Below are 14,211 nucleotides of genomic sequence, written 5' to 3'. Positions count from 1 at the left end.
TGTACCCTCCAGATCTATTCAGAGAAATACATAAAGAAATCCATTCCAATATTCACTGTTTTTGTTTCTCACCCTGAACCTGGGTTCCAGGCTGAGGTAGGCCATGCACTAGCCTACTGAGCTGCTCAGTCCAGGTCAATCCTTAACAACAGAAGTGTGCATATGCTTTCATGACAATAGCCCAAGTAGTTGTGAATATGCAATTATCAGGCATGCTATATATTAATTTTAACATTGCATATTTCCATACAAGAGGATATATATACATATATCTTTCCTGTCATTGAACCCAGACAAAAACCTATCAATTCATGGATATGTCAGTGTAAATAAGTGTTGTATTTTGGAATTGAAAGAGAAAGGAAATTTAACACAGCTCACAGAGGTAGTTAGTCTGAAATATTTTACGAAATTAAAGTTGAAAGGAAAAATATGAACTTTCAACGAAGTTGTATTGAATCGGAGGCTTCTCATATTTATTGTAACACATTGGGGAAAGTTCAGCCCAGAATGGCTAGGTCCAAGGATAACAACTGTGTGTCCCCGGGAGGGTGGGGTGACCGGGCCTTGTCCCTGGAAGGGCGGGGTGACTGGGCCGTGTACCCGGGAGGGCGGGGTGACCTCTTTTCCTTCTTCAGATAGTTTCTGTGCCACTCAGCGACAGAGGCCATGGTAAATCGATCCCTAATGTTCGATTTACCAAAACAAAACCATGAAATGAAAAATAATTTTTGCATTTTTCAAAATTTGATTACAAGTGAAAGGTACCCGGATTTCACCATTGTCATCTCCTGTAGCCAAACATTCATTATCCCACGTGAACTTGCAGCTCCGGACACAGGCATTATGACCAGTCAGACTGTGAAGAGGCACAGTGCTATTCAGGCTCAAAATCTAAAAATACAAACACACTTACATTACAGATGAAAAGAATTTAAATTACTGATAGTTAAGCAACTAAAACTGTTATCAGTACAAAAATGTACAAACAAAATAGGAAATAACTTTGTCCCTTCTTCAGAGGGTCTAGGCCCGAAATGTCAGCTTTCCTACTCCTCTGATGCTGCTTGGCCTGCTGAGTTCATCCAGCTCTACACTTTGTTATCTCAGGATCATTCTTCACCAGTTATGTTGTCAATGATTTAAACAGACATTTTAATAAACATTTTTTAAATTATGAGGACAGTTTACAGGAACTAGGTTTGTACTCTCTGGAATTTGAAAGGTCATGTGATCAAAGTTTTCAAGATATTAAGAAGCACCATTACAGTCAATGGACAGAAACTATCTCCAGTGGTACAAGTGTGTAGGATGAGGGAATATGGCCTAAAGGTTGTAGTGTGGCCTTTCTGAAGTGAAGTTAGGAATGCTTACACATAAAACCAATAATAAAAACTTCTAGCTCTCTACTGCAAACAGCAGCGGATGATAGATCTGTTGTTAAATTTTACATCTGAGACTGTTGGATTTTTTTTTTGTTAACCAAAGGTTCAAAGAGATATGGTGAAAAATGAAACTACAGTTAGTTAGGTCACAAATGAACATAATCTCATTGAATGAAAGGACAGGATCGAGGGGTTCAATATCCTTCTGCTGTCTTGTGTTAAAGAAAGAACATTAGAAATAATTAAAGAATGTTATGTTAACAAAAGGAAAATCAATAGTCAACACATTTCATTAATGGGAGTCCTGATGGATTTTAAAACCTCTCTGTTTTCAGAAATTCTGCTAAAGTAATGCAAATAGTCCTGTTGTATTTCATTTATAGCTCTGGTATTTTTGAACTAAGAAATACTTGAAGTTTCTGAACCATATTCAGGTTCTGAAGGGGCACAGTAAATCTGCATAGGGTATTATTTTTGTAACTGCAACATATGTCTCTGCTACAGCTGGACCTTGTAACAGTACTACTCACAGGTTTTTAAGTAATGTTGCAGAGGACATGTACCTGTTATATTCTTTATTGATGTGACATTTTGCAAAAAAACCTTTGTTGTTTTCCAACTTCGCTTCTTCCCAAGATAATTCTGTGACATACTAAACAGAACGTATGAAGAAAACACTTGGCTAATTATAACCATTACAACTGATGTCATAAACGATAGAACTCAAGGAAGAGAAAATATCAATTTATACTTTTGGGTACAAATTCATCAGTTTTACAATTTAAAACTGTCAATCAAAATCTTCCTGTGCATGGCAGATAATCACTACAATTAATGTCACTTCTCTCAGGAATAATACCATGAATTCTGTTTTGATTTAATTTAGCTTTTTCATCCATTCTATCTTTCCTTTCATCTTTTAACAGTATGCTCCTTAAATAGATGACACAGCACATCGGTACTAATGAGCCATTAATGTAAAGTAAGATGCTCATAATTAATTTGCTTCTATAAGTCTCCAATAAGAAATCCAACTCTAGTTCCAGGTATTGTTTAGATTTACGTGGCTTTGCAATGCAATTAGCACCATTTCAGCATTAAGATAAACTCATATAACTTTAAATAGACAATAAATTTGTACAATTCTTTTAACTATTGTAGATATCCAACTCCTTCCTCAATTCTCAAAGGAAACTTGCTCCATATTCTGGATACAACTGAGGCCAATATACAGAATCAAATGGTCATCACAATTAAGAGATCTAAGCTGTCTTCTCTACACTTGCTTTCCTTCTTGAAGATAAATATTAGGCAACATAGAGGCTGTCCTGATATTTGCAATATATTATGTTTTGTGGAACAGTCCTAAGACTTTGGGTGAGAAGTCACATGATAGGTGAAGGGTGCTTCTACTTAACAAATCAAGATAATCCTTTTAGACATTGTAATTATCCTAGCTTTCACATAATGACAACATTATGACCAAATAGCGCTGATTGTAGACAATAGTAATATTTCATCTCAATGACACAGATAAAAATTAGATGAGAAAACAGGCAAGAGTCCCCTAGCAGAATGGTCCGAATTGTAGTATTGCATGAAGACTTAAAGATTGTTCCACATTCTTTCAACTCACTTTCTTAAGTTGTCCTAAAACACCGATAATTCAATATTTTCTGTTTTGCATTCTGGATTAATAGAACAAAATCTATGCGCCAACCAAGCTGGGTTTATACCATGTGATCCATGGGATATGCAAAGTGTCTTGAGAAGCAAATAGGCTTGGATCTGTCAACAGAGGAGAATAAACTGTGTCCGTCACCAGACAGTGGAACCTATGGCCCTAAGGCATTAATATATGAATGAAGACGACAGAACCGGAACCTCCTGTAGTAGAAACTCAGACTTGAAAGAAGTCACAAAAGCATCTTTCTGTCATGCATTGTCATGACAAATAAATTTCATTTGATCAAATGATGCATGGCATTTACTACCCTGAGCACAAGCCAGTTCTCCAACGAAGAATTTCTGACTCAGGAACTGGTAATGAACAGAATCCAGAGATGTGGAGGACAACACTAAAATTCTACTGGAACAATGGTATGAATACGGTTGAAGACTAATTCCTAATGTAGATTTAATTGATTCTGCTGCACTCCAAAATTAATGAGACCTTGAGGGAAATTCTAAAAGCAGAATAGTATCTTGGTGCAGGTACCAAAAGTTAAAGCTCTCTGTTACCAATACAATTGATTAAATTGGAAGCTTTTTAAAAGAAATGACTAAGATTTAATTTTGTCTAAGAATATCGCCTTTAAGCAACTAGTCATTTTGAAATTATTTGGAGATGAATAACAGACCTGAGCACCTAACTGAGACTGTAGATTGTTCAAATGTGGAACTGATTTCAGTTGCATGATTTACATCTGTATGACACATGATACTTGTAGGCTCTTTATTGCCTTAGGAATTATAAGATACATTTTTGATTTCTCTACCTGTGATTCCTAGAATGAATGCTAAAACAGAGGAAAAATATCAAAAGTCCTGGCAAGCAACATATGGAAACTGCCTACTGGAGTAGCTTGCAAGCAAGCTCATCTCCATCACAAATAAAAATGATATCTATAGCATCCAACTGCAAACTTTTCATGGTGAAATTATCAATGCCTGGTTCTGCAATGTGTTTTCTCCACTCCAGAGAAATGCTGAACTGTGAAAGTCACTTGCAGAGTTGATTCGATTGCTACACAATAGGCTCCTAATGATGAACAAAAAAATTTGCTGCTGTTATCCAACCACAGGCTTGTCAATGGCACAAGTAAGATTTTGGTTTGCAAAACAGAGAAAAGATCTTAACTTCTTTTGCAGTAACCACTTCAGAACTAACAAATTTGAATCCAAATGTAACAAACATTTTCCTGTCCTAATTAATAGCAGTCTGTCAAAATGGTACATCGTCATTCTTGGCGCACATAGGCAAATTTGTGACTTGTGATTTTGCAGACACATGATTTACTTTATTGATAGTTTCAAAAAAGGTACACAACGGTAGTGTGCATTATTATTCATATTCCAGAAGAATATTGTTCTGTTGACACCACCACAAGTCTACATAAATGTTCTAGTCACCTGTGGCTTTGGTAATCAGTTGTGGTATCACTGGCGAGAAAGAATAGCTGCAGCAATCTCAAAGATTGCTGGCAATAAAATATTTCTGACAAGTGCAGAAGAAATGGAATGGACTGGGTTGGAATCCTGGAATTGGTCTTGACGTTGATAGAGTCATACAGTCAGAACCTTGGGTCCAACCAGTCCACAATGACCACATTCCCAAATCAAACTAGTCCTGCTTGCCTTCGCTTGGCCCATAATATCCTTCCAAACCTTTCCTATTCATGTACTTATCCAAAGGTCTTTTCAACGTTGTAACTATTTCTGCATCCATCACTTCCTCTGGAAGTTCATTTCACACATGAACGACTCTCTGTGTAAAAAAGCTGCTCCTCATGCCATTTTAATTTCCAAGAAGGACCAGGAGCATAGATGTTAAACAGCAGGAGCTTTATTCAGGGAGTGTTCACTCTGCAGTCAGCAGGTTTAGACAAAACAGTTTCCTGCCCAAAATGGCCAATGACATTATTGGTACATCATGTGACTTGATTAAAATGATGGTCCACTATACTTACACAAATACACAACAGTGGACATAATTCTAGGGCTGACTGTTAATGGACATCAATGAATTGATCTCTCTTGCCAATAATGTCTACCCCTGAAAATTTTAACCAACTGAAGAATGGCCGTCCTTAGGTTTACTCTGATAAATTAGTCACTTAGCTATGGATAGACAGAGATGCTACAGCCACGTGCTTGAAATTATACTTAAGCAGGAAGGACAAGAAAGCAATTAAATAACTCTGGCTACCATTATGAAGTTGAAAGGAATGGTTGGAATTCTAATGTGGTGAAATAATTCCACAGAGGCCAGTATCCAATCCTCAAGTCACCTTTTATTTACACATGCATAGTACTTGACACTGGTCCGGCTTCCTCAGAGACAGCTTTCAGGGCGAACAGAACCTCTGACTCTCCTGTTTATATCTGTCAGCCAGGACTCCCTGACTGGACCAGATTAACAGCCCCAATCAGGGAACTCATATTCAATGATGTCAACCTGGCTCACCTTGTTACAATTACTACATCAGGAGTTTGTCATCAGTGCTGGAGTATATGTGATTCGAACCTTTAGAAATCCAATACAATCAGCTGCTTTCCTGGACGCGATTCAAAAACATCTATCACAATATGAAACTCTGGTTAGACCTCGGTGGCAATATTTGAGTTCAACTCTGTGACTGCGCTTTACGAAGGGAGTCAAAACCTCAGAGGATGCAGAAGAAAATCACAAGAATGGTCCTGGAGGTGAGGGATTTCAGTTATGAAGAATCTGGGGCTGCTTACCTTACAACAGAGAAAGATAAGAAGGTTTTGTGGAGTTGTTAAAATCTTGAATGGTTTAGATACAATAAATAAACTATTTCCAATGGCAGAAAGGTCTACAACCAGAGTCAAAGCGTTTGACAAATAAAAACCAACACACAAACATATTTTGATGCAGTGAGCTGTTGTGATTTGGAATTCAGGCCTGGAAGTGTGTTGAAGCAGATTCAATAGCAAATTTCAAAAATGAATTGGATTAATAATTGGTTAAATTGGAATACAGGGAGAACTAGCCATTTGGATACAGAACTTGCTCGCCAGTAGAAGACAGAGGGTTGAGGTGGAGGGTTGCTTTTCAGACTGGAGGCCTGTGACCAGCAGTGTGCCAAAGGGATCGGTGCTGGGTCCACTGCTTTCTGTCATTTATATAAATGATTTGGAATGTGAATATACGAGGTCTGGTTAGTCAGTTTGCAGATGACACTCAAATTGGAGGTGTAGTGGACAGTGAAGATGGTTACCTCAAGTACAATGGGATCTTGATCAGATGGACCATTGGACAGAGGAGTGGCAGATGGAGTTTAATTTAGATAAAAGTGAGGTGCTATGTTTGTGAAAGGCAAAATCAGAGCAGGACTTATACATGTAATGGTAAAGTCCTGGGGATTGTTGCTGAACAAAGTGACCTTAGAGTGCAGGTTCATAGTTCCTTGAAGGTGAAGCCCCAGGTAGACAGGGTAGTGAAGGCGGCGTTTGGTATGCTTGCCTTTATTGGTCAGTGCATTGAGTAGAGGCATTGGGAGGTCATGTTGCGGCTGTACAAGACATTGGTCAGGCCACTTTTGGAATACTGCTTTCAATTCTGGTCTCCCTGCTATAGGAAGAATGTTATGAAACTTGAAAGGGTACAGAAAAGATTTACAAGGATGTTGCCAAGGTTGGAGGGTTTCAGCTATAGGAAGAGGCTGAATAGGCTGGGGCTAATTTCCCTGCAGCGTTGGAGGCTAAAGGGTGACCTTGTAGAGGTTTATAAAGTCATGAGGGGCACAGATAGGGTAAAATAGACAAGGTCTTTTCCCCAAAACTAGAGGGCATAGGTTTAAGATCAGAGGGGAAAGATTTAAAAAGGGACCTAAGGGGCAGCTTTTTCACAGAGGGCGGTGCGTGTATGGAATGAGCTGCCACAGCAAGTGGTGAAGGCAGGTACAATTACAACATTTAAAAGGCATCTGAATGGGTACATAAATAGGAAGGGTTTAGAGGAATATGGGACTAGATATATTTTGGATATCTGGTTGGCATGGACAAGTTGGACCGAAGGGTCTGTTCCCGTGCTGTACATCTCTACGACTTGAGAACAGGAATAAACACTAACCTTTGCACTTTTATCAGCAGAAGCAGAAGCAATTCTACTGCCATTGGGCGATGCATCACATGACAGAACTGCTGCTCCCATATGACAACTATAGTCCTTCAACAATTTGCCAGAGTTGTAATCCCATACCTAAATGTTAAAAATTAATTTAGTGCTGATGTAACCTTGAAAGAAAACAAAAGGTTTACAACAAGATTTTGTGTTGCAATGAAAATTAGACAACATTCTGTACCAGATCTACATTAACCAAATTATCACTTTGAGTTTCATGGGAATAATCATAAACATTCTCCATTTACGTTAGCTACCTCAAACTAGATTTATGTGTCAATGTGACTCAACAATAAAGTTTCACGTGTCCCAAATCAGCATCTCCAAATGAATAGTTTGTATGTAACCGTTATTGCAATTCTATACACAAACATTGTGCCATTTTGTTAACTTGTGAAAAGGTCACAAGCAACAGATGATTAGTTAGTTTATTTCAAGCATCTTCATAAATAAGGTTCAGATGATAAAGGCCATAAGTCAATCTCATTGAGAATTTGAAACTTCATATTATTTATAATATGTGGTTGAAGGTGTGGGGGTAGTTAGTTAGCTCAGTTGGCTGGACAGTTGCACTGTAACACAGAGTGTCTCCAACAGCATGCGTTCAATTCCTGCACCGGCTGAGGTTCCCATGAAGGACTCTCCTTCTCAAACTTTTCCCTCACCCGAGGCGTGGTGACTCTCAGGTTAAACCATCATCAATCTGAGAGAGCAGCTTATGGTCTGGTAAGACAATGATGACTTTAACTTTATTATATAGTCTGTTCAGTTCTTAGTTTCACTGTATCAAGCATATATACCCCTATAAAAACCAAAAGAACTGCGGATGCTGTAAATCAGGAACAAAAGCAAAGTTGCTGGAAAAGCTCAGCAGGTCTGGCAGCATCTGTGAAGGAGAAAACAGAGTTAACGTTTCGGGTCCGGTGACCCTTCCTCATTCTGAGTGCACACATGTTCAGTTAAAGGCAGAACTCAGAAAGTTCCTGTCCATGTTGCCTTGCTCCTCCATTTGCCATTCTACACCAGTAAGTTGCTTGGAGATAATCAGCATTCACATAAAAGGAAGAGAGTGAAGTTATAGCACTTATGTAATAGATATCCAATAAACTCAGCAGGCAAGTTACAGGTTGTTGAGACAAGTACATGTGAATTTTGAAGTGGTTTAAATTTTCACTATCGTCAAACTCTCCAACACTGAAAATTAACTTTTACAAATGTAGAGTCTTATTGCTTCAGATTTATGTCTTCTTTAAATGTTTTAAATTTAAATTTAAACATTTTATATTTTAATTTTTCTTAATCTTCTCTCTCTTGATTTAACTTTCTGTTCCCGACTTGACATTGAATTAAATATTCTAAATTGTGCCTCCTAGTTTAAACTCTTAATCTTACTATATCTCAGTGAGATTTCTTGAATCTGATGAATTAAGGAGACACAGTTTATGCAGGTCCCAGATTCCCTCTGGATGGCTTTCTATTGCAACTTTCTATAAGAACATAAGAACATAAGAACTAGGAGCAGGAGTAGGCCGTCTGGACCTTCGAGCCTGCTCCGCCATTCAATAAGATCATGGCTGATCTTTTCTTGGACTCAGATCCACTTACCCGCGTTCTCACCGTAACCCTTAATTCCTTTATTGTTCAAAAAAAATCTACGTTTTCTTTAAAAACGTTTACTGTAGTAGCATCAACTACTTCACTGGGCAAGGAATTCCATAGATTAACAACCCTCTGGGTGAAGAAGTTCCTTCTCAATTCAGTCCTAAATCTGCTCCCTCTAATCTTGAGGCTATGCCCTCTTGTCCTAGCTTCACCTGCCAGTGGAAACATCCTCTCTACTTCTATCTTATCTATTCCCTTCATAATTTTATATGTTTCTATAAGATCCCCCCTCAATCTATCTATATATCAATCTATCTATCCCCCCTCTATCTATAGCAAGTTGCAGTGGCAAAGTCTATGGAAATTTTATACATGTAACAAATATCTGGAATTGTTAATCGCCACTGACCACAAAATCCACGCCAATCTATAGGTGACATATTCTTCAAACTTAGTGGGTGCCAATCAAAATTCCGATGATTCCAATACTGGGGACAAGAATACAGGCATACAAAAACCTTCACATTTTACTGTGGCTTTCTTCAATCATATTCAGTGTTTTCAAGTAGCACAGTTCACAAATGTAATACTTCCATGCCTGCTCTCTGAAATATGGAAATCATGATGACCCAATTGAAATTCTGAACACCTCTCAATTTGTTAGAAGTTTTAAATGTCAATTTACTGAAGTTAAGCATTTTTCAAATGAATATTTCAGCATGCATGGAGTATTTATTTCACACTATATCAGTAATTGCTTACAAAAGCCTCAAGGTTCACTGACAACATTCAGTATTGCATGTTTTTTGAGCTATGTTTTACTAGGTGCTGAATAAATTTGGTTTCCTGTCTACTTTATTTCAACAATGCATAAAGTTATTTAATCTCGTATATTTGCAAAGGAGTTTGTAATTATAGTTTAATTACTTTAAAAATCATTATATTAATCAACAAAGCTGCTGAGGTTTTTAATAGAGATAACAAGGTGTAGAGCTGGATGAACACAGCAGGCCAAGCAGCATCAGAGGAGCAGGAAGGCTGACGTTTCGGGCCTAGACCCTTCTTCAGAAATGGGGGCGGGGAAGGGGGTTCTGAAATAAATAGGGAGAGAGGGGGAGGCGGATAGAAGATGGATAAAGGGGAAGATAAGTGGAGAGGAGACAGACAGGTCAAAGAGGCGAGGATGGAGCCAGTAAAGGTGAGTGTAGGTGGGGAGTTAGGGAGGAATAGGTCAGCCCAGGGAGGACGGACAGGTCAAGGAGGCGGAATGAGGTTGGTAGGTAGGAGATGGGGGTGGGGCTTGAGGTGGGAGGAGGGGAGAGGTGGGAGGAGGGGAGAGGTGGGAGGAAGGACAGGTTAGGGAGGCGGGGACGAGCTGGACTGGTTTTGGGATGCAGTAGGGGGAGGGGAGATTTTGAAGCTTGTGAAGTCCACATTGATACCATTGGACTGCAGGGTTCCCAAGTGGAATATACAGCCTACTAGTGTTTCATACTGTGCAAGTTCTGAATAAAATCTTGACCAAAACATCAGAATGGTGTTGTCAGTTAGTTCTTCTCACTAACATGCATTATGCATGCTTTGTATGATCTAGCGTAGAGTCCCTTGTCGATCATGAAATAAGCAGAGGCAATAATTAAAAATGAGAATACTCTTGGTATTAGTTCACCATCACCTTTTGAAGAGCAACTAGAGATGGGCAATAAACATCTGCCCAGCTTGCATTGCCCACTTCCCATGAACAAATTTAAAAAAACTAAACAGGCAGGCCCTTATCCTATTGCAAACACTAGCAATTCACACACCATTTAAATTATAATTTCTGTACAAGAAATTTTATTTCTCTCTCCCTCTTGTTCCTTCAGGCTATACATTAAACAATCTTTACTCAGGTTTTGAGTGCTACTACAAAATTGGCCAAAATGACCTGGATAACTTACTTTCCAGTTCATTAAGCAATGCCTTAAATCATCTGGAAACAGAGTACAAAGATAAAGTCTTGCAATTAAAATGCAGCAATTTTAAGTAGTCATGACATTTTGCTATAAATGACCTATTTTGGTACTATGAGTTACATTCAGAGTCTGCAAATGTGGAGTTCCCAATCTCAGTCGCGTTGTTATAGGTTGACAACAAGTAGAGTTCAACCAAAGGAAAATATTGAAGGAATGCTTGATTTCTTTCATGTGGATCCTCAAAGCACCATAATAAAGAACTGCAGCAAACTGATCTGCCTTTTTCCTTAACCAGAGTTACAGAAAGGGATCAGAAAAACTAATATGGAAAGGAATAAAAGGAAGTTTCTGTTACCTTCAAAAACTGTTCAGCCATCAGTAACAGACTTTACCAAGAGGACAACAAAATTGCTTCTAAGAAATGAAATCAACTGCATGAAATACACTGTGCAAAACATATGTGCACAAAATTATCATGAAGGAGTAATCGCCATGATTTTATACCAATGCTTGGAGCATAAAAGTGGAATCATGAATCTATGTATGGTTTAATAAAACAAAATTCTGGTTAAACCAAGATTCTCAATTGTGAAATACTGTCTGCAGGCACCATTAAGCAGATAAAGGACATAAAATATGGATAACAGTGCATATCACATCCACAGAGAGAAATAAATGGATACTGTTAAATACAGCCTAGGCAAGAGGTTAGGCAAGGAGTGGTTTTTGAAGAGCAAGGCCATGTGAAAAAGATATTATTCATTATGAATTATTGAGTACTATTTAAATTTCTTAGGTAGGAAAACAGCAGCAGAACAAAAAAAGTAAAACTGTTTCCTTTCTCAGTTTGAACAGCTAACCTATAGTAGTGATCCTATTGTGGTACACAAGATGGAGGGGTAGTTTTGATTAAGTGATCATATCACTGGAATGAAATGTTCATGAAGGACTAAAAAAAATCCCAAAAATATCACTAGATGTTTATTAACTGGATTGCGTTAATGATTAGGATATCTATAGTATAAAACAGGAACCAATTCAAGAAACGTTACTGGGACTACAATCAAAATCCATTCTACCCAGATTAACAATGTAAATCATCAAGGTGTCAAAGCAAACTTTACTGGTAAAAAAGGCAGTGTACACAACATACAGAGAAACTGGCATTTAGGAGAATCAAGTGATAAAAGCAAACTAAAAATGTGAAAAAATGTCAGAGAAACTCACAGAAACACTAAAAGGTTATATTTAAATAAATACACACACACAAAAGCTGGCTGATAAAAAACCAACACTGGTCCACTAAAGACGATCAAGTTGGTGTCAAAGAAACAGAATAATTAAATAATAATTTCAATGGTGAGGAACAAGAAGTGGAAAATGGTTCCAGGTAGCTAAGAGGACCTGGACAATACAAAAGACATAGTCACACAATGCTTGATGCTTTTAAAACTGGAAGTAATGCTCCAGACAATGTACATTCATTACTCAAAATAATTGGGGACTAAAATTAATAAGATTGCTACATTTGAGAATGGCTCGAGGACTAGCAGTAGTCAACTGCTTATTCCTTATGAAAGAAATGATGAGACATACCTGAAAAACTATATCAATGAATATTAAACGTCTGCAGTACGATACGTTCACATGCTCCAAAAGCATGGTCACGTGCAAAACATTTAGTGCTAACATTTGCAAAATTCAGGCTGTTTGCTTTGAAAACAAAATAATGCTTCCCAATTCATGACTTTCTCAAATAACAACAGAATTCAGTTTTACAGCATACCACTAATTTCATTAAGAGAACATATCCACTTCACAATTCTTTTGCCGGAACTGCACGGACTCTACCGAGGAACTTGTCAGCTGTTGATTTTTTAATTCTTGGCTATGCTTCAAATCCAAATGATTAGGGCAATCTACCCTTTGAATTCTGGGAGTTTTTGAACTGAGCTCAAAATCATAGGATTAAAGTCCTGTCTCTCTCTCTGCATTCTCTACTGGTGCTACATGAAATAAGTTTGGCAGGGTGCAGTGCATTTGGGTCACCACACAAAACATTTAATATTTTGGTCCAATTGGCATATGCTTAAATACACCTCAACAATGCAAATTATGGAAACATGATAAAAGACGACATTAGAGCAATAACTGATTTTCTTCTGAGCAGTCTTATGCTATACGGTTACAGCAAAAGTAAAGAGTATGGATAAGTTGCATGTAATAATGAAATGTTCAAAGCCAATACTTGGTGACAAACCAGAAAGAACAAAGTTCTCCAGAATGACTGTCAATTTTATACATAAACAAATCAAAATAAGTAGCACAGATAGAAAACTAAATTACTTCTCCCTACAACCATTATAATTTTATGAAAAAAAAACAACATATGTTGGTTTTATATATTTGAAGTCCAATCAAAATTACTTTTTTTTTAAAAACTAGTTATTTCTTACCTTCACAGTCCCATCAAAAGACCAGGACAGAAGTTGTGGTTCTTTCAACAGCTTAAAGTTTTTTACTTGTTCAGCGTGCCCTGCAAGGACTTTGCACTCCTCTGTGCGCCAATTCCATACCTACATTTAAAACATAGATATTAAACATGAAACCTTTCAACATAACTTCATTTCAAGGCATCCAATGTTCTCCACTTAAGTGGGAAAGACAGTCTTCACAGCTATATTTAGACTCTTCCCCAAATCAATTTTTATATTCATGACTACTTTCAAAATGGTTGTTGAGCAACTAAAGTTAATGTCACCATTATGTTAGGGTGCATCCTGATAATCTTTTCCAATTGTATTCTCTCTATTTCTCATCCAATGCTATGTAGTGGTGCACTGTGCAGAGAAAAAAAAATCTTGCTAACTTTTTCCCCACAGCCAATAATAATGAAATCTACTGCTAGGGAATTTCTGTACTTGTGAATCCCTTTTGAAACTGTGTTCTCACCTCAGGGCACCAACTGTCAAACATGGATAATTCATGATCTTAGCTTACTTAAGGCTTGACGAGAACACAAAAAGGTGCTACATAAATGTGATTTGCTTCTTCTTCCTCTATTTGTACCTCAGTAGATTCAGATTACCTTTCCTCATGGAAAAGATCAAATTTTTGACTGTTTTGACCACTTCTATTAAGCGCAGCAATGAAATTATCATCACTTACTGAATTGACACTTGTCAAGATTTTGTAATAGTAATTACAATGAAATCTTTAGTGCTCACTGTCATTTCTCCTCTAAAACTGAGAGTAACTTCTGGAGTCCAAGAGAAAGTGGGAACTGCTGATGCTGGAGTCTGAGATAACAAGGTGTAGAGCTGGATGAACACCGCAGGCCAGGCAGCATCAGAGGAGTGGGAAAGCTAACGTTTCAGGTCTGGACCCTTCTTCAGAAATC

The 14,211-nt window shown here is 37.8% G+C and overlaps 1 protein-coding gene across 2 annotated transcripts in view; it reads right to left on the bottom strand.

The window, feature by feature from the left end:
• apaf1 (apoptotic peptidase activating factor 1) overlaps positions 1–14,211 on the bottom strand; it is a 172,377-nt gene that overhangs the window by 56,955 nt on the left and 101,211 nt on the right. For both annotated transcript variants that reach the window (XM_048610315.1, XM_048610316.1), the window contains 2 exons: positions 13,268–13,387; positions 7,204–7,332 (listed from right to left, as the gene is read on the bottom strand). In XM_048610315.1, coding sequence (XP_048466272.1) covers positions 7,204–7,332; positions 13,268–13,387 — 249 coding nt within the window. The remainder of the gene's footprint in view (positions 1–7,203; positions 7,333–13,267; positions 13,388–14,211) is intronic.

Source organism: Rhincodon typus, chromosome 22 (genome assembly GCF_021869965.1).
Source record: "Rhincodon typus isolate 14 chromosome 22, sRhiTyp1.1, whole genome shotgun sequence".
NCBI classification, from domain to species: Eukaryota; Metazoa; Chordata; class Chondrichthyes; order Orectolobiformes; family Rhincodontidae; genus Rhincodon; species Rhincodon typus.
Note: the sequence above shows the minus strand (reverse complement) of the source record. Positions and strands in the feature narration are given on the sequence as shown.